The 20486-nt window shown below is 51.3% G+C and overlaps 1 protein-coding gene across 1 annotated transcript in view; it reads right to left on the reverse strand.

Moving 5' to 3' along the window:
- The window catches only part of WWC3 (WWC family member 3), a 117649-nt gene that overhangs the window by 6107 nt on the left and 91056 nt on the right, over positions 1-20486 (reverse strand). Inside the window, exons 11-20 of the mRNA XM_045538429.1 lie at positions 19464-20029; positions 13553-13673; positions 12565-12639; positions 11697-11783; positions 10514-10706; positions 9399-9557; positions 8874-9025; positions 7563-7728; positions 3739-3903; positions 764-856 (exon numbers count right to left, since the gene is read on the reverse strand). Of these exons, the coding sequence (XP_045394385.1) occupies positions 764-856; positions 3739-3903; positions 7563-7728; positions 8874-9025; positions 9399-9557; positions 10514-10706; positions 11697-11783; positions 12565-12639; positions 13553-13673; positions 19464-20029 (1777 nt within the window). The remainder of the gene's footprint in view (positions 1-763; positions 857-3738; positions 3904-7562; positions 7729-8873; positions 9026-9398; positions 9558-10513; positions 10707-11696; positions 11784-12564; positions 12640-13552; positions 13674-19463; positions 20030-20486) is intronic.

Genomic DNA, 20486 nt, shown 5'->3' on the forward strand with positions numbered 1-20486 from the left:
CCCCCCACGGGACATTTGGCAATGTCTAGAGACATTCTTGGTTGTCCCAACTGGTGTGTGGGGGGTGCTACTGGCATCTAGTTAGTGGGCCGAAGCCAGTGGCGCTGCTAGGCACACTACGGTACACAGGGCGGGCCCCACAGCCAAGTAGGATCCAGTCTAGAACATCCACAGTGGGGCTGGGTGGAAGCACTTTTGTAGCTGAATTCTTTACTTTCTTCTAATTCTCAGCGAGCAGCTACTCTGAGCACAACAACCACGTGGAAATGTGGGATTTTGTTTTTCTATACATGTTCAAAAGGATCCATGCCTGGAAAAGACAGGGACCTACTAGCTTACAAACTAAAAGCACCAAAACTTTATAACCTAGCATGACGTGAAAAAAAAATGTGGTGAGTAAAGAAAACGAAAAACCACAGAGCAGTCCTATGTAGAAGAATGTTATATGTTAAAAAAACTCAACTTTTCTAAACCATATATACTCTTTTGTGAAAAAAGAAGAAAGAGTCAGTTACATAGACATGGTTGACTACTTATTATATTTAAGAATATAAAGATCATGAATTATCTGAAATCATGATATGATCTTAAGAAATACTAGTGACATTACAACATCATATCTGTTAAGTAAACAAGTAAATTAAAATGTTTCCCCTTTTAATTAATATGACCATAAATATTACCTAAAATATTATCTTTTAAAGTTTGTGAAAATAACTCCTAGGACAAACATAGATTCCGTATTTGTTTATATGGCACACACCTGCTTGTAGCGAAGGGTTCGTCTTTCCAAAGTATTTCGGACAAAGGGGGTCTTCCGGGGCAGCGTCGAACTGTCACTGTCACTACGATAGAGCTGCACCAGAAAGAATGATGTTGAGAAACAATTTCTCAGAAATTCAGTATTCATTCCCTGTGTGCACTCAGAATGGGATATTTCCTTTCTCCTTCCCAGGCACTCAAACACACTTAGGACTTTTGGTGTTTCTACAAGGTCTTTGGGTTCCAGTTAAAACAAGAGTTTCAGGTAAAATGAAAAACAAAACAAAAAGCAAACAAAACCTCCACCCTATTTCCAGCCTAATCAAGTCAACAAAATCTTCATTTTATGAACACCAACTACAATTTGGTATCGTGTGTGCGCGGCTCTCAGGAAGGGCCGCGCTGCCCTCAGCACATTTCACTTTTTTTGTTTTTTTTAGAGACAGGGTCTTGCTCTGTCACCCAGGCTGGAGTGCAGCGGTGCAATCGTACCTCACTGCAGCCTCAAACTCCTGGGTTCAAGTGATCCTCCTGCCTCAGCCTCCTGAGTAGGTGGAACTACAGGTGCGTGCCACCATGCCTGGCTAATTTTTAAAACATTTTTTTACAGAGGCAGGGTCTCACTATGTTGCCCAGGCTGGTCTTGAACTCCTAACCACACGTGATCCCCCTATCAATGGTTCTTATTTGCTATATTTCTGACTTTGGCCAGAACTGGAAAAATGGCTTTCTAAAAAAGAGAGAGACTCACTCCTGGTAGTAAGACAAGCTGACATCACCAACAGCCACTGTGTCAGTCAAGGTACAAGGTCTGCTTTTAAAAAGCAAAATAAAGAATGCCTTCTTTATGGGAACCAAGTCATTACAGACTTCATTTGGTGGCAGGGTCTCACCTCAGGATCAGTGTGTTCCTGTGTGAAAGCCAACATCCTGGCCTCGTGGCCTCATTTTCCGGGCCAATTAACCTAGGCCAATTAACCCGACACACTCAGGAAATGCATTGGCCCGGCAGGTTGCCTGTCCCGCATTCACACAAACATGCGTAAAAACAATGAGGCCTCTAAAAGCACAGCCACTAAGTCAAAGCACAGCACAGGACCCTGCCACCTCTCTCTGGGTAAGCAAAGCGCTGGCCTCTTTCCCGCCCCCTCCTCAATAAGCAGCTGTGAGCCACGCCCTGGTGGCTCGGCAAGAGCCTGGGATGAGGAGGGCCGAGGGGATGGATTTCCATCTACATCCAGCCATTCACTCCAGCATCAGCCTCCACGGGGCCAAAGTGTGACAGGGCGGGAGGGCCTGGACCTTGTGCTAGCAGGGCAGCTGCCAGCGGGGACACTTCAGATCTGTCAGAACAGCAGCGGGTCTCTCGAACATGGCACAGGGGCAGTTCAGGCCATCGAGGCCCCCAGCAGTGGCTGTTCACACCTGTGCAGTAAAGGGGTCACCTTGCCCGGCTCCTGGGGGCAAACTCTAAGGCCCCGGAATGTCCTGCCTGGTAAGTGTCTTGGTTTACCCGGGGGGCGTGGGCCAGGCCCACAGTCTAGGTTAACAGTGTGATTTAGGTGGGGACCTTGGCCCATCAGCTCGATCTCTGGAGGGAGCGTAAACTGAGGCGAGCCATGCAGGCCACCACCATGCCTCCGTGACCAACACCCCATAAACACCGCCCCCAGCCCCCGGACACCAAGGCTCAGGTTAGCGTCCCTGGTTGGCAATACTCTGCATGTGCTGTCACCGTTACTGGGGGAAATAAGAGCTGTCCGCACAACCGTGCCGGGAGAGAACTGGAACCCTGCCATCTCCTGAATGCACCCGCCACACCTCTCCCTCTGCTGCCTTCAGTCTGTGCCTCTCGCTGTCGCAACCCGTGCCCGTGAGCACGACAGCTCTCTGAGCTCCGTGTGTCCTAGCCAATTACCATACCAAGGGCGGGGGTGGGTGGGGATTGGAGACCCCTGAACTGTAATTCCAATGTCTCCTCTGAGGGTCTGAGGGGCTTTTGCGCACCAATGACCTGACGTTTGCTGTGCCCGAATGGAACCAGCTCCCTGGCAGCCCCATCCGAGGGCAGACACTTTCGTCAACAGCCCTGATTCAGAGGTGCAAGAGGGGTCAAGGCTACCCTCAACCCAGACAGCCCATCCAGGCCACTGCGTCATGACCAGTCATCCTTAAAGGCCCTCTCTGTCCAAGTCCGTGCCATCACTGTCACACTGCCGCTGTCGGCCGGCCTGCCCCACGCTGTCCTGCCTTTAATGACCACATGGCTCGGGTCTCCCCTCCACCTGCTTGGGGTTCTCCACCTTGTGTTTGATGGTTGGGTGGTTCTCCCACGTTAGAACCATCCGGGGCTTCCAAAAGCTCTGCTGCCCAGGCCCCCCAGTGACCCACGGCGAATCTCTGGGGTGGGCCCCCAGCACCAGTATTTGGTGAGGCCCCAGCATGATCCGACTGCAAGGTGCAGCCAATGCCGAGAACCTCTGAGTGGCTCCCACCTTCATCCACAGGCTGCGAACTTACACGTGGGTGAGAGCCCCCTGCCTCAGCGCCCAGAGCCCCCCAGGCAGCCGCCCACCCTCCTGCCAGCGCCTCGGCTGCACGTGAGGCCTCCTCACCACCCGGAGCACCCAGCTCCCCAGACCTCGGCTCAACATAGTCCCTGTTTCCACTTGCTCCTTAGACCGATGGAGAAAGAATTCACCCCACTTCCTGAGCACGAGCCGGCGCATCTGCGACACTGAAAATCGGGGGGCAAGTGAATTGGAATCCCGAAGAAATGCAGAATGTGCTGAGCACGCGGGAGAGCAGGAGGTGCCTGCACAACACGGTTTCGGCCCACGTGCCCACGGTGTTCACTCGCTGCTGTTATTTGTGCGAGTACATGTGTCTTTTGGCATAAATAGTAAAAGAGAAAACACAACAAAGGGAATAAAAAAAGACAACGCTCCAGACAGGTCCAAAGGAATTCCAACTTACTCTGCAAACATACTGGCTTCGTGCTCCAGGCGAGAAGGTCTGAGATCGGACGATCGTGCTACTCCGAACAAAAGGGGCCCCCCGGGCCCGGCGGCTGGGCCGCTCCTGCAGGAGACTGGCTGCTGCTTCTGGGAAGAGATCTTCTGTGTTGGTTTCCTTGTCAACCTAGGGAGTAGTGCACCATGACCGTGGCTGCTTCTGTGACACGAGCACTGAACTCGGGGAACCACTGTCTGACTTTTCCACTTGGAGGTTTAACTGGCGTGTCCCATGTCACACATACAGAATGGAACCGCTGATATTCCCCCCAAAGCACCCCCACAGGGATCTCTACTTCTCCATCCTGACTCCTGATCTCTTTCGCCCACTCTGGTCCAAGAGCAAATCCTGATGGCTCTATGTTCAAGATCAAGTGGGTTTTCACCACTTGTCAGCAGCCCATCACCTGAGTCATCATCATCTCACGCCCAGATCAGTGCATGGGGGGTCTCACTGGTCTCCCCTATTCCACACCCCGCTGCTCCTCATTCTGTTCTCCACACAGCAATCATGGAGATCCCAGGGAAACCGAAGTCAGGCCCTGCAATTCCACTGCTAGGTACATACTCCAAAGAGCTAAAAACAGGTGTTCAAATAAATGTTTGCACACGAGTGTTTGTAGCAGCACTATTCAAATAGCCAAAAGGCGGAAATAGCCCAAATGTCCACTGAAGGGTGAATGGATCAACAAAATGTGTTCTATCCTCACAAGGGAATGTCATTCAGCCATGACAAGGAATGAACTTCTTACATGTGACACAATGTGGGTGAGCCTCGAAAACACCATGCTGAGGGAATGAGCCATGATTCCATTTACACGAAACATCCAGAATGGGCAAATCCACAGAGATAGAAGTGAGATTTTGGTGGCTTCCAGGGGGTAACATGAGGGGAATGGGGAGCGACTGCTGAATGGGGACAGGTTTTACTTTGGGGAGATGACAGTGCTGTGGAACTAGACAGAAGTGGTGGATGTGCAACACTTGTGAGTGTACTAAATGCCACTAAATTGTATACTTTTAAATGGTTCAGTTTATGTTATGTGAATTTCACCTCAATAAATTATTTTAGAAAAAAAAACTAACAAAAAACCCGTAAGTCAGATCATGTCACCACTGGGCTCAAAACCGCCCACCAGTCTTCCACACCTCACAGAGAAAAGCCAGGGGCCTGAGTGGGCCCTACTCAACCCCGCCCCTTTAGGCAACTCCTCCCTCCTCCCTCCGCCGCCCCTGGCAACCACCATTCCACTCTGTCTCTGTGAATTTAACTACTGCAGGTACCTCACATGAGCAGAATCACATAGCATTCGTCTTTTTGTGCCTGGCTCTGAGAGCAGAAAAAACAAATCAAAATGTTTTTTCTATTCTCTCACTCAACAACAATCAACACAGAAGATTCTGTGACCAAATGTGTGGGGGTTTCTCCTCGGCAACAAGCAAACCGTCAATTCTGCAGCAGACGCCGGCTGGGGAGCCTTTTATTCAGCCCAATTCTGACACTTTCTACCTGGAGATAGTGTCAGATCCCACAGGGCGAGGGCTCAGTCCCCAAGCCTGCCCCCCACATCCGAAACCAATCACAAGCCCCAGGTTATTTTGGGCTTCTAACCAACTGGCCTAAAATCAGAGTTCCCACAACCACCCCTCTGTCCTTGGGTTCAATTAATTTGCTGGAACGGCTCACAGAACTCAGGGAAACATTTACGTTTACCGGTTTATTATAAAGGATACAAATGAAGAGACACGCAGGGCAAGGAGTGGGAAGGGGTGTGGAACTTCCACACCCTCTCTGCGCACACCACCCTCTAGGAACCTCCATGTGTTCACCTATCGGGAAGCTCCCTAAACCCTGTCCTTTTGGAGGACAATCAATCATGGAGGCGTCTTGACTCATTGAACCATTGGCCATTGGTGATCAACTCCAACTCTACCTTCAGCCCCTCTCCCCTCCTCGGGAGCTGGGGGTAGGACTGAAAGTCCCAACCCCCTAGTCCTGCCTGGGTCTTTCCAGGTGACCAGCCCCAGCCTGAAGCTACCTAGGGCTGCCAGCCAGCAGTCAACTTGTTAGCATACACAAAGACATTATTTTGGACATTCTAAGGATTTTAGGTCAGGAAGCCAGAAAACGGGTCAAAGATCAAATACATAGTTTACAGTATCACACTGGCTTATTTCACTCAGCATGATGTCCTCAAGGTTCATCCATGGCATAGCACGTGACAGAATTTCTTTCCTTTTAAAGGCTGAACCACACACCATCGTGTGGACAGACCCACTGTGTTTATCCGTTCATCCACTGATGGACACTTCCACCTCTTGCTTACTGTGAATAATGCTGCCATGAACACAGGTGTGCAAATATCTCTTTGAGATCCTGCTTCCAATTCTTTTAGATACATACCCGGAAGTGGGATTGCTGGATCATACAGTAGCTCTATTTGTAATGTTCTGAGGACCTGCCATACTGTTTCCATAGCAGTTGTACCATTTTCTAATCCTGACCTTTCTAAAATGTAAATATAAATTTACATCTCTAAATATAAACCCTTTCTAAAATTGCAGACCTCTCTTAAATTGAGAACCCCACTTACCGCCCATCTCATTCTCCGGCAGCAACTCTGACTACCTAAACACTCCGGTATGCTAACGACTTATCCTTGCCATCTTGGCCTCCCTCCTGAGGGCGGGAGGTATGTGTGACACCCACAGAGAGACAGAATGCAAATGTGCTAAAGGACACACAACCGGGGCATCTAGGTGATGGGTATATGGGTTATTCGTTGTGTTATTCTAGCAAATTTTCCATCGATTTAAAGGTTTTTGAAATTAAAATTTGAGGGAGGAGGAAACACCACACTGGCCTCCCATGGCCACTCACCATGATTTGGGCTGCTGCTTGTCAAGGTCTCAGAGACTAGAACAAGGACAGTCACTGGCAGCCTGGTACAAAACAACTATTCCAGGCCTGCTGTGGGGGCTGCAGCTTGGGAAGCCGCCCGGGGGGGCAGATTTTACTTTGTGTTTCAGGGTGAGGGCAGGGGCCAGGGTGATAACATGCTCTCTTGAGCTGAACAGGTTGGGAAACAAAGTTTCAAAAGAGCGCTGGTACAGCTTCTTCCAACCTCACTGGGCTCCGACATTTGTTACTGCGGACGTGACAGATTTCCTCCTTAAAGATGTGGTGACAAGCACAGCTAAGATCAGACAACGAGAAGGGGCAAAAGCACGCTTTGCTGATCGCAATGTTACAAAGGAGGAAGAGTAACTACAAGAGTCCAAAACCTTCGGGACTTGGGAAACTTTCTGAAGACAGGACTGGGTCAGCACACGCAGGCGTGTGAAGGAGTCAGAGTCCACCTTTTTAGCATAGCCGGCCTTTCCTTGCAATCTCAAGTGCAGACATTTCTGCCATACCTGCTGTGCTCATTTTAAGCCCTTTACGGATCTTAGACCATGCACTTCTTTTCCTCAATGGTCAGTAAAATATGGCCTTAGCTCTTGCCTGCAAATCCAACAGCACTGTCCATTTCATGCCATGACTCCCCCACATGCCACAACACCAAGTCACCGGGTGGGTCTGCAGGCCAGCCATGTCGTTCGCCTCCTGCCTGTGAGCCCATCAGCTCAGGTGTCCTTTAGAGCCTCTCCTCTGCCCATACCCTCAGGCCTGCCATGACGGATTTGGGGCCAAGGAGCCCCTCCTTCCAGGGCAGTGCCTGGTATCCTACGGCAAAATGTCGGGGGGGGGGGCCTCTGTGAAACCCCTTGACGTCTCCTACTTACCTTAAGAGGCAGGGGCTGAAGTTGCTCAGGGCTGTAAGGCTCTGCCTGGCCAGCAAATGCGTGTCCCTGGATGGCATCGACGCCAACACAACAGGGCTCTGGGTACGGGGGGCTGGTCTGGGTGCAGTTGCTGCAGCCACTATCCACCGAGTCGGCCTGCCAGCTCCTAAAGGGGGACATTGCAAAAGCCCACAACATGGTCATCCAAGGGGCTTCTTTCATGCAGCTTTTAGAGCACAGTGGTAGAGGCACGTGACAAAACCTATTTCTTTCCAAAGATTGAAGACAGTTGCTTCTCTCATAACGTAAAGGGGCATTTGTCTGTTCTGGGGAAGACAACACTTCAAGGACTTTCTTTAAACCAGGCTCTCTTTATCACCAATTGCAGCTGCTGAAGATACCAGAAAACCACTTCCTGTCCATCCCTGAACACGATGCCCTCCCTCTCTGCCGTGTGCTATCCCTTCTGAAAATAAAGTCCCCTCTAACGTACAGTCAGGCAAAGCCACCGGGAGGAAGCGGGAAGCTCTGGAAAGAGGCTACTCTTTCTCGGGCGTGGAAGTAAAGCAGTACGACAGCGCTCCAGAGAGGACCGACAGAAGCCAGTCACGAGAGCAGCGCGCTCTCCTGAGCTATTCGGCTGCTTCCTGCAGGTCTCCACAGAGCCAGGGCTCGCCCACGGCTGCTTCGGGTGAAGCATGATCCCATCTCTAGGAAACGTCCAGAACAGCCAACTCCAGAGACAGAAAGCAGGTTCATGGCTGCCAGGGGCAGGGGGAGGGGAATGGCAGTGACTGCTAACAGGTGTGGGGTTTCCATTGGGCGTGATGAAAATGCTCTAAAATGTCCTGTGGTGACTGTGACCGTCCTAAAAACTGCTACAGCACACAGTTTAAATGGGTGAATTGTACGGCAGATAGTTATAGCTCAATAAAGCTGTTCGTAAAACCCCCAAGAACTGCAAGGGACCTTACTGTATCTGATCCTGGCGGAGGGAAGTCACCGGATAGCCCAGCCCTGAGAGAATCTACAGGACAGGAGGAGGTGGAAAGCCTGCACGAGAGCGGGGGGACAGCTCGGGTCAGCAGTAAGTGCCCCTCCAGAACCCCAGCTTCTGGGCAGGAGGACGGAAGAACCACCCGGCACATCCTACAGAGATGTGTGGATGAGAAAAGCAACCACACCTCGGGGACAGCCACGGCTGCCCGGCTCCGGCCGTCTCATCTCCCTGCAGGTTGCCAACAGCTTATTGCCCAGGGCTCCCCACACCTTTGCCGTGGGGAGGACGGCGCGGCCTGGGCTGGCTCTTACCGCTTGGACACAGCCTCGCCCTGCTCTTCCTTCCGCGCCATCTCCAGGGTCTCCTCCTCGGTGCGCCCCAGCTTCACCTGCTCCTCGGCCAGCTCTCTCTCCACCGCCTGCAGCTGCGCCGTGGTTCTGGCCAGCAGCGCCGCCACCTCGTCCTGCAGGAGAAGGGCGCTCAGCCGCGCAGCTCTGCCACGTGGCAGGTGGGCCACCGCGCCCCTCCCCCCGCCCCGCTCAGAAGGCGACATTCATGCTGCCTTTTTCTACTGCTCTCAGGGCTCAAATGTAAAAGTAACCAATGTGCCACCCGTGACCATGCACAAGTTTGCATGAAAAAGGCATTCTCATGCAATGGCCATGAGCATGGGCGTGTCCCACGCTTCTCACCTCCCTTGACGCTCAATTTCTTCATCACCACGGCATTCTGCCTTTAAGTCTACACTGATGCTTCTGAGATATGAATGACTTCCCCAAGTAAAAGCTAGTCTCAGAGCCACAAAAGCAATAGCTTCTTAAAGCACAGCCAAGTACCGTCTTGCTGGAGTCAGGGTCCCCTGCCACACTGTCCCCCGCACACCCGCTCTCCCTGGTCCTCGGCGGCTCGGGGCTGGTAAAGACCTGGACGGGGTGCCAGCGCAGCTGCATGTCGCTGGAACTGTCGTAGTCGGCCAAGTTAATCTGAGCAATGCCCTGGGGGGTGTCAAAAAGAATCAGAATGCACTGCGTGATTTCACCGTAACAACTGGAGTCCTTTAAAATACCAAGCTCACCCTTTAATCTTAACCAAAAAAGGCATAAGATATTTCCTTCATGTTAAAAGGACTGCAACACAACGAAAGGGGTCTCAGAGGATCCTAATGGGGGTGGCGCCACAGTCACTTGTTTGGCCCAATCAGAAAGTGCTCGAAAGGGAACAGGGGCAGAGAAGGGGCAGCCTGGAGCGCTGGGTCGGGGCCAGGGCTCTGCCACTTGGTGAGCCGCTGATTCTCTCAGGGCCTGCTGAAATGAGGCCTAATTCTGGGCCTGAGGGGATGGGACTAAGGGGGAAACTCCAGCCATGGAGAGAAACCACCCCCGGCTTCCAAACCCTGGCCTGGGCACTGGGTGGCTGGACACACCCAGGACACACCGCCAGCTCTCTGGAGGCCTAGTTCTAGGGCTGCCACATAAAATACAGGGCATTTAGGTAAATCTGGACTCCAAATAAAAAGTGGATTTTTTAAAAGTGTTATTAACTCTCAAATATTACATGGAATATGCTTAAAGAGTATCCATAATTTATCTGAAATTTAAATTGGACCGACCACCCTATATTTTTATTTGCTAAATCTGTTAGCCCTGCTGAAAGTGGGGGTAACATCGAAGCCGCCTCATGGGGTTTTGCAAGTATTAGCTGAGATAAGACATCCCTTCCTGTGTTCCCAGCCACAGAGATCACTTAGCTTCGTGACAACGTCTAAGCGACCCGCCACAGGGAAAAGAGGATGGGAAAGAGGGAGGGAAGCAGAGACAGGGACAAAAGAGAAGAGAGAGAAAGGCAGAAAGACAAAGACAGACAAAACCTGAGGAACAGAGGGTGGCAACAGAATACAGACAAAGACAGAGAGAGAGACAGGTGGAAGGAGGCCCGCGGCCCGCCGCCGTACCAGCAGCTCTTCCTGCAGCTGCAGGTTCACGGAGCACACGTATAACTGAAGAGACTTCAGCGTCAGCATGCTGGAATGCACGGGGATTCTGAAAACTTCGTTGAACACCAGTGGCGCCTGGAATTCCAGAGCTTTGGAGCAGTAGGTGTTGGGCGTGCCCGAGTCCAGCGGGGGCAGGTAGACACGGATGTGGCTGGAAGCAGGGGGAGGAGGGAAGACAGGCAGTGCTCCCTGGGGGCGCACAGACCCACACGCTTGCCCTCGGGGGTGCCCGTGGGCAGAGTTTCAAAACCCTTTGGAGAAAGCTCCTCTCCCGACCAAGAGTAAGCCCAGAGAAGCGGTGTGCCCTGGAGACGGGTGGAAACCGCCCGCGGGGAGACAGACTTGGCGGGCAGGACTGAAGGCGGTGGAGGGCCAGGGCCGCTCGGCTCTCTGCACAGCTCCCCTGCTGGGGCACCTTGTGTGTCCCGCCCTTTCGGCCCCCAGCCTGGAACTCGCCCAGGAAGGCCCAGACATTTGTGAGCTGTGCAAAGGTACCAGCGGGCCAAGCTGAATCCCAGGGCGGCTGTCAGCCGCTCGCACCAGGGCCTCCCAAGGCCTGTAGAAGACTAGTTTGCAGAGAAGACGCCCGGAAGGGGCCCACTCGGGGATCTGAACGGGCCATTCCAGGTGTGGTCACCCGCCTGGGGGAGTGGGACCCTCTGTCAGGCACCCATCTGGGGCCATGAAGCCCAGAGAGGTAGCGATCCCACTAACAAGGCCAAAGTCACCAGGTGACCCCGACTGGCCCCGCCATATACTTCCTCTTCCTTCTCCTCCCGTCAGCTGAGCGCGCCCAGATCCCAGCCAGAGGCCTCTTAGTGCACATCAGGATCACAGGGCCAGGTGTGGCGGCATCAGCCCCACCCACTGCTGGGACCAAGGAAGACATTTTCAGCCCAAGTACTGCCAATGACGGGTAGGGACTTCCTCAGCGTCGCCGGCATAGGACTTAGCCTGATTCCGTTACCTTCACCTGCCTCAAATGTTAACCAGACTCTTTCACAAATATATAACCCTCCAGACCTCAGGCAGACATTCATGCCTGGTGCTTTACTGTAAACTCGGGTTCCCAAAGCACCCCTTCCCGCCCCAAGCTGTGCACCGCACGGGAGGCCGTGCGAGGCCCCGGGGTGTCGCTCACACTTTGCAGTCCTCCTTCACCGCCAGCCCCGCGGGGCTCTTCAGCTGCAGCACGTGCACAAGGAGACACTCGCTGGCGCCGTCGTGCCTAGGAAGTCAACCATGAGTTCACGGACAGCAAGTTCCCCGTGGTGGAGGCATCCTTCTGACTGAACTGCCGCGGTGGCCGTCAACTGAGGGGGATTGGCCCCACCCTACCCCAGGGGACATCTGTGACATCTGGAGACAATTTTTATCATCACAAGTGGAGCCGGGTACTGCTGGCATCTAGTGGGTGGAGGTCAGGGACGCCCTCATAATGAAGACTGATGGATCGGGCCCCAAACGTCAGCTGTGCCCAGGCGGAGAACCCAGGCTGCAGTAGCGAGAGCGAGAGAAGGAGCCGCTGGCGCCCACACACCACCTCGCTGGCAGAAGCACCGCGCCCGCTGCCTTTACTGAAACTGCAACCAGAAACCAAGCAGTGCTGTGTTGCAAGCCGCCCGGTTATCTGCTTGGGGGATGAGGGAGGGGCCCCGCTAGCTGTGCTGCAGCAAACAGAATCAACTGCCGACAGCAGCGTGTGACAACGTCCCCAGGAGCCGCACTCTGCCCGGGCCTTTCCGGACTACCTATGTTACTGCTCCAATGCCCCAGCTCCCTGAGGTGACAGCTCCCAGCTCTCAGTGTCGAAAGACAGCAACAAAGTTGCTGCCACCTCTGTGCCCTCATCTGAGGCCTGGGCCGGGGCATCGAGGGCGGGAGAGCAGCACCCAGGCCACGTGGGCCCCCATCTCGCCTGGCCTGTGTGCAGGGGTGTGAACCACTGCGCGAGCCCCCATCTACGGACCATCTGTCGGAACAACCGAGAGGGGGTCTGTGGTACTCACAGGACGCCCACGTGGATCTGGGGGTCTTCGTTCCCGCACGCGTCTCCGCAGGCGCACTCCTCGGCATCTTCACTCCTAGCACAATCGGAAACCCACCCGGCTCGGTTCCACAGGGAACTGATTACCACAGGTTATGCAGAAGCTCTCTCGTCTTAAGACGAGATAATGCAATATAAATAAAGACATGAAGTGGCTGAAAGGACATGGTAGGTCCCCGGGATCCATGCGGGTACCTCAGTGGATACCTGCCTACCAGCTGGTGTTTCTTATGTTGTTGTTTTGTTTTAAGAAAATGACTTTGGGCTGGGTGTGGTGGATCATGCCTGTAGTCCCAGCACTTTGGGAGGCTGAGGCAGGAGGATCACTTAAGCCCAGGAGTTTGAGGCTGCAGTGAGCTATGATGACACCACTGTACTCCAGCCTGGGTGACAGAGCAAGACCCTGTCTGTTACAAAAAAAAAAAAAAGAAAAGAACTTTATATGGCTTTCAAAACCACATGTGATATTCAGGGAAATGTTTAAGAATTAACTTTAAAAAAGCTTGCAGTAAGTGAAATGCCCAATCAAAATAAAGCACAGAATTCCAAAAAGTGTCTTGTCGTTGCAAAGTGATTCCTATATCTAAGGAAAGAAGGGCGGGAGGGAGTTCATGTCTAACGAATGTCCTTTCCAGAACAGCAGGTTTCTCCCATACATTGATCCACCTTGTTCAGCTCTATCTTTTTCTGGGCCAGGGAGAAAGAAGTCGTCGCAGAACTGCGGCATGACAGCCAGCCTCCAAATGCCACGTAGAAGCCAGAGGGGTTTGCTTTGCAGGTCTCTAAGGCCCAACCCCCCAAAGTTGAAAGGAGGCAGAAAAATATTCTACCCCTGGATATAGAAACAGTTTCGACACATAACAGTTTCAGTAAGGACCTTTTTTGCACTTGACAGTAACACTGTGCTAAGTCTGCACCCGGGGAAGGAAACAACAAGATCAGCTTCTAACCTCTTGGTTAGGGGTTCAAACACCCCGCTGTCGCTGGCCAGCGAGTAATCCGACAGGCACGCGGAGACGCGGCGGGCTCTCCTCTCCAGCCTCTTGGCACTGTCTTCTCGCAGAGTCACTGCTGCGAACAAGGGACATACCCGAGGTCAGGAGATAATGGCACAGGGGACCAGGGGCCTCTAAGTTAGAGCACATACTAAGTCACTAAGTGTTCCAGTGACATACCACAATGTGTACATACATATAAACACCCTGCGCTCGACTTTTTTTTTAATATTGAAAAATTGAAGAAATAGATTTCTGGCTACTTCTTTAAGAGCTTTCAAAGTGTCTGGAAAGACACCTGGATGTATAAATCTCTTTCCACCCCCTCAGTGAGCACAGAGAACGCAGACGACAGTGAGAAGCCTGTTTGAACGCACCGTGAGAAGGGCTCTCACGCCAGATGGGGACACACACCGTGCTTGCCGAGCAGTGGCATTTCTTACTCCTTTATGCTGCTTGGCATTTTCCACATTTATACAATAAAATACTGCTTTTATAATCAGGGAAAAAAGTTAATTTCCCAAATAAGCCCTACCAAAATTTAGTGACCTTCAAAGGAGAGGACACAGTTGGACCCAGACTCATCCTTCAAAAACATGTCCCCAGAGATCTATGGCCCTCAGGGGAGGACACAGGGCTCAGACTGGCTATCTCAGTAACTGCAGTATCCTCCCCGGGTGCCCGGGGCCAGATTTGCTTCCAGAACTCGCTTCCCGGGAGAGGATGCACTACCACTGGGCAGCTCGGTGTCATGTTTCACATCTATTTGAGTCAAGAGGCAAAGACGACCACTGAGATTTCCCCTCTTAGCGTTTCGTCGATCGTTTCTACCCCTTACCTCACAGCAGTAAGTTCCTTTTAACAAAACCAATGGAAACGTGCACGTGATCGTCCTGTGCTAAACGTGGATGCATGCACAGAAGTCTTAGCGTTTCACAGAGGGGCACGCTCCTTAGAATGCAGACCGAGACAGGAAGTGCCCAGCTGGCGCCGCCCTGATGAAACCGTTAATGACGTAGGGCCCTCTGTGGTTGCTGCGCTTCTCTCGGGCTACCTAAGCTCCGTGAATTCCAAGTCCTGACATCTGTACGTTCCCAAGCTGAAGCAAATGGTGAGTCCACGGATGACCACCCCTCTTTTCCACTAAGTTATCATTTGCAACGAGTAAACACAAGCACATCAAACAGAGCACAAAGCAGGACCGTGGCCACTGGTCTCACAATGTTACCTGGAGACAAAAGTCGGCAATGGCAGCCTGGGAGTGTTACCTATTCTCTCCCGTCAGCCCGGGATGGAAGCGGGCTCCCTCCTCCGTCTCTCATTGCAGGCCGCGACTCCCGAGTCCAGCCCTCCTCTGCCTCCCTGCCACACAGAGGGACCCCAAACCCCTGGCCCTGAACTGCAAATGGAACCTGCCAGTCTGCTGACTCAATCCCGAGCAAACAAAACCGACCACTCCTTCCATTCTGTGTCCTGACACTCGGCACGATGCCTTTAAATGCCCCAGGTGACAATCCTCAGCCCCTCCAGCTAACCCAACCTGATGGTGTAATTCTGACCACACTTCCCTCTCATCTTTACAATGGAAGTCAATGAAGAGAGAAGGGAAATTAAAGGAGTAATCCTCATGGAGCTCAGGCTGAGGCACCGAGTTCACAGGGCAACCGGAAGCCAGAGCTGCCGAGAGGAAGCAGCACCCTGGGGAGAAGGAAGCACATGAAGACCCCACACCACACACCCCCGAGTCTGCTCTTGGCCTTCAAGGCAATGAGATTGAGTATGGGGAGAGATGGCAAGGAAGCAAGGCATAAAGAAATCTTCCAACATTCATTAAAAAAATCTCTGAGCTACTCATCATTACAGACAGACAGACACTGAGACCCAAGGACATGAGCACTGTTTGATCAAAATGAAAAAAGTAAAATAAAAACCACATTGTGCACAAAGCCGCAAGCCGGCATATTACAATACTAAACACCATTACATTCTGGAAACAAACACACAGAGGCAATAAGTAGTTAAAGTTCTACACAACTTTAGCAGGCATTGTGAATATTAATGTTGAAGTAATGACGATAATGACAACTAATAAGTCACACGAAAGTGAAGCTGTATGATACATCCTCCCTGGCCACACTCCGGCCATCCTAAACACACTGATTCACTGCACAAAGATGTCCCCACAGCCAGAGCAACAAAGGTGAATGAGGGAATTCTAAGGCCACTTACGGTGAATGTTTCTGTCAAGCTGCATGAAAAGAGATTTAAAAAAAAGCACAAAGTGAAAAAACTGTACAATTTAAGCCAATGGTTTTTAACAGAGTATGAATATAATAAAAATATCAATAAACAGATGAGCAAAGTCAAGATTTTTATGGATTCTGATTAGCAAATACTAATGGGTAAATGAAAATGGGAAAGTCTTCCAAAATCATAACACATCTGATTGCAATCCAAGGAAGACAAAACTAGTAAAAATGTAAATCGTGTTCCAGGTTACAGCACATTGCCTATCTCTGTCCTGTCTTCTGGCCCCTCTGACTGATTTAAACCCCAATGGAAGAAATCGTTGAGAGCTTGCTTTGCAGGTTTGGATGATTCTGAGTTTTATCTTACTAAAACTTGCTTGGGGCTCAGCTTAGCCTGCACTGTTTCCAACATGACTGATAAATGACGGGGCAGGGTAATACGATGGGTACCAAGATCTAACTTTATGAAGCTTCTACGACTCTGGGCCCAGGAGTTCCCACAAGCATCAAGAGAGGCAAGGAGCCCCCTGTGTCCATGGCTGAAGCTGGTTACTCAACCCAGCCCTCTGGAAGCACCCAACAAGACCCATTAACTGGGTCAATTATTTCAGTTTCTAAGTATAAAAGTCAATGTGTCCTTAGAACAGTGTCTCACAGGAATCCACCACCAGGCAGCAGTATTATTTTAAAAAAATCCACCACAAGTGTAATATAAGAATCCACCACCAGATGGCAGTGTCAAATAAGAACTCACCACACGTGTAATATAAAAATCTACCACCAGATGGCAGGCTAAGACAAGAAATCACCATACATGTAATAATAAGAAATGACCACCAGATGGCAGGCTAAGACAAGAAATCACCACAACTGTCATGTAAGAATACACCACGAGATGGCGGTGCAACACAAGAATTCAACATCAGCATCATATAAAAATCCACCACCAGATGGGAATGTCACACAAGAATTCACCACCAATGTCATACAAATATCCACTTTACTGGTGCCAGTGTCTAAACGTTGTGATACAAAGATGTCCTAGTCTAAGAAGTTTGAACCAATGATGTCTGCCACAAAGTGGGAAGGAAAGATAAAGAAATCAGGATAAGAAATTAAGTCTGCTCTTCTCCCTTCCACCCTGTTTTTCTGGATTTTATGAATAACCAGACTAATATTTTTTTTTTTTTGAGACAGAGTCTCACTCTGTTGCCCAGTCTAGGGTGCCGAGCCGTCAGCCTAGCTCACAGAAACCTTAAACTCCTGGGCTCAAGCAATCCTCCTGCCTCAGCCTCCCGAGAAGCTGGGACTACAGGCATGTGCCACCATGCCCGGCTAATTTTTTCTATATATTTTTAGTTGTCCAGCTAATTTCTTTCTATTTTTTTAGTAGACAGTATCTCGCTCTTGCTCAGGCTGGTCTCGAACTCCTGAGCTCAAACGATCCACCTGCCCGGGCCTCACAGAGAGCTAGGATTACAGGAGTGAGCCACCACGCCTGGCCCAGACTAATATTCTTAAATCTCATCCTTTAAAAAGAAGTCGGTGATGGGGAGAGGAGGGAGACTAAGAGAAAAGTAAGCTTAAGCAATGACAGATATGCAGTTCAGTCCTTAGTACGTATTTTCTTTTTTGAATGAAAGGAATGAACATGGAGCAATGGCCCTATGATTATAAAGAACAAAGCCAACGAAGGTTACCTGTACATGAGAATTACAGAAACAATGTATATGGGGATACCAAAGTGTGCTTGCAAACACAGAGGAAAAGACACTAAAATAATAGAGATGCCATAAAGCCATGGGGCAGCCCCAGAACATAATGGCCTCCGTAAGTGCTAACAGACTACTATTTCACAGATAGATCAATCATAGATCAATGAGCCTGTCTCTCAATCTACCAATCAGTGTATCTCTCAATCTATTAATCGATCTATCTCATGGGTAGCAGAATGGTGGCGAATGGAAGAGACCAGCAAAATGATCACCTCGTTTAAGGGCAGGGAAGTGTGAGACTTGGCCAAGTCCAAGGATATGCACAGCCAGCAGCTGACAGGGCAGGGGACAGAATCTTGGCCTCTAAGCTGCTAGTCTGAAGCTGCTTCCACTACACCACACTGGTTTTGTATTCCAGTTTGATTTCTACCCTTTGCTGCATACACCATACACTCAGGAGTATGTTACTAGGGTTTCTCAGCCTTAGTACCACTGACATTTTGGGCCAGATCATTCTTTGTTGTGGGGCTGTCCTGTGCACGGCAGAATGCTCGGCAGCATCCCTCGCCCCTGCTCGCTAGATGCCTGTAGCAGCCCCTCTTCCGCCAGCTGTGACAACCAAAAACGTCTCCAGACACTACCAAGGGCCCTCCGCCACCCTGGGGCAGGAGGCAAAAACACTCCTGGTTGATATCCAATGTATCAGCCAAGATCTACACAAATTATCTAGTGTTTGCCTAAATGGGGTGCCTAAAACATTTTTGCTGTGCAAATGGAAGTTGATTAAATGAGCTGAGCTTCAGGAATGGGAGACCTTGTTCTTGATCCTCTTTAAAACTGAAGGAAGTTAAAGTTGCCAGGGGCTGGCTTGAAAAAGCGCACAGGGTCACTATTCTCTCCAACAGTAGTTTGGTTTTCTAAGTGGCTATAAGCTGGAAGACTCTGGCACCAAGGAGGAGCTGAATTAACACCAACCAGATGAAGCTCCGTGTAGCCACATGTTCCTCGATTTGCAGACTCCCAGAGAAATCGATCTGATAGACATGACCAGTGCTTACAGGCACATCTCTTGAAATGACACAATTACTTTCACTTCTGCATTTGAAAGAATGACATCTTTAAAAACTATGAGGGGCTGGGCACAATGGCTCACAACTATAATCCCAGTACTTTGTGAGGCTGAGGCAGGAGGATCACTTGAGGTCAGGAGTTTGAGACCAGCCTGGGCAACATAGCAAGACCTGTCTCTACAAAAAACTAGAAAAATTAGCCAGGCATGCTGGCATGCACCTGTAGTCCCAGCTACTTGGGAGGCTGAGGCAGGAAAGATCGCTTGAGCCTAGGAGTTTGAGGTTGCAGTGAGCTATGATAATGGCACTGCACTCCAGCCTGGGTGACAGAGCAAGACCCTGCCTCAAAAATTAAAAAAAAAAATTCTGAGAACAAAAAAATTAAGAGATGAAGTCAAAGGGACAAATGAAATAAGAGATTTCTCCTGGGCTTCAACCAGACACCAGTCCAGTGCTCGTCGTAGGCAGGCACACACAGAATATTCCATGTTGGCACACAGCCTGCAGAGTTCGATAAGGCCCTAATACATCTTCATCAGCCTCTGAATGTGGAAGACTGTGTGGGTCTTACCATGGTATTCAACAATTAAGTACATTCTAAAAACTAGCCAAACACCCAGAAAAGACCACTTTGCCAATTTCAATTGTCTTTCCCCAGCACAGGTTGGAAAGACTAGAGCAGGTGTATTCCCTTTTCCTAATCCTATCAAATATTCCTAAATTTAAAGCTCACTGTGCGCTTGAAAAGCCAGCCAGCCTCAACGTGGTTGCCCACGATTTCTTCTTCCCTGGATTGAAACGTGCCTTCCCAGGAGGACCTATTAACACTTACTTCCACCCATGGGAGCCCCGGCCAATTGGGGTCCTCGCTCGTGCAGTCCTTCCCCGTCCCCAGGGAATCCGTGTGGCTGAAGGGACACGGTGGCCTGCGAATCTTCATCCCCCAAAGCGGAGGCCTGAGCCCGCAGTCTGTCCAGGGCACCCAGGCCTGGCACCTCAAAACCATCCGCCAGCTGTGCCAGAGGCGAGTCCCGCGAGGCCGGGAGGAAGGGCGTGTCCAAGGGCGAGCTCGGGGGCGACAGAGAGGATAGGGAGGAGCGGGAGGACAGCGACGCCAGGGACTGGGGCGTGTCCAGGGACCGCCTCTGCCTGTGGAAGCCCGGGTGGCCCGGGGGGTCGGAGGAGGGGGCATCCCGTCCCAGGCAGTCGAAGGGGACGAGGTCGAAGCGCAGGAGCTGGCCGCACTCGGCGTCGGCCTTCTCGTACTGCGGGAGGCCGTAGATGTCGGTGAAGCTGACGGAGCTGAGCGACCCGCGGCTGGAGGCGAGCGAGCCTCGGCTGGAGGCCAGGGACCCACGGCTGCTCCCCGAGGACACGGTCAGGGTGCTGGCGGACAGGCTGAAACGACAGAGCGCCACGGTCTCAGAGACACGGCCTGCACGTGGGCGGCGGGACGGCTCTGCCGCCTGTGAGTGACGTGAGTGACGGGCCAGGGCAGAGGGCGGCAGATAGACTGGCGCCTGAGCTCGAGTCCCAGGTCAAACGCACGCTAGCTGGGCACACGGGACACACTTGCTCAAGTTATTCAGCCTGAGCCCCCCATGCCCCGGGGACTGGGGTGGTAACAGGGTAACAGGTCCCCCCTCCCCCCTGCCCCCCCTGCCCCACCCACACCGGTGGGAGGAATAACTGAGAAAATGCCACAGATAAAGCCCTGACGCTGTGCTTCCCACCGCAGTGAGCACTTGAACATGGAGCTATTCAGGAACAGCCAGATCTTACTGATCTTAAAAATATTCATGTCCTTTAAAAAAAAACCCAAAATAAAAATGTGCAGTGTCTATATGCACCCTCC

This window comes from Lemur catta, chromosome X (assembly GCF_020740605.2).
Source record: "Lemur catta isolate mLemCat1 chromosome X, mLemCat1.pri, whole genome shotgun sequence".
Classification (NCBI taxonomy): domain Eukaryota; kingdom Metazoa; phylum Chordata; class Mammalia; order Primates; family Lemuridae; genus Lemur; species Lemur catta.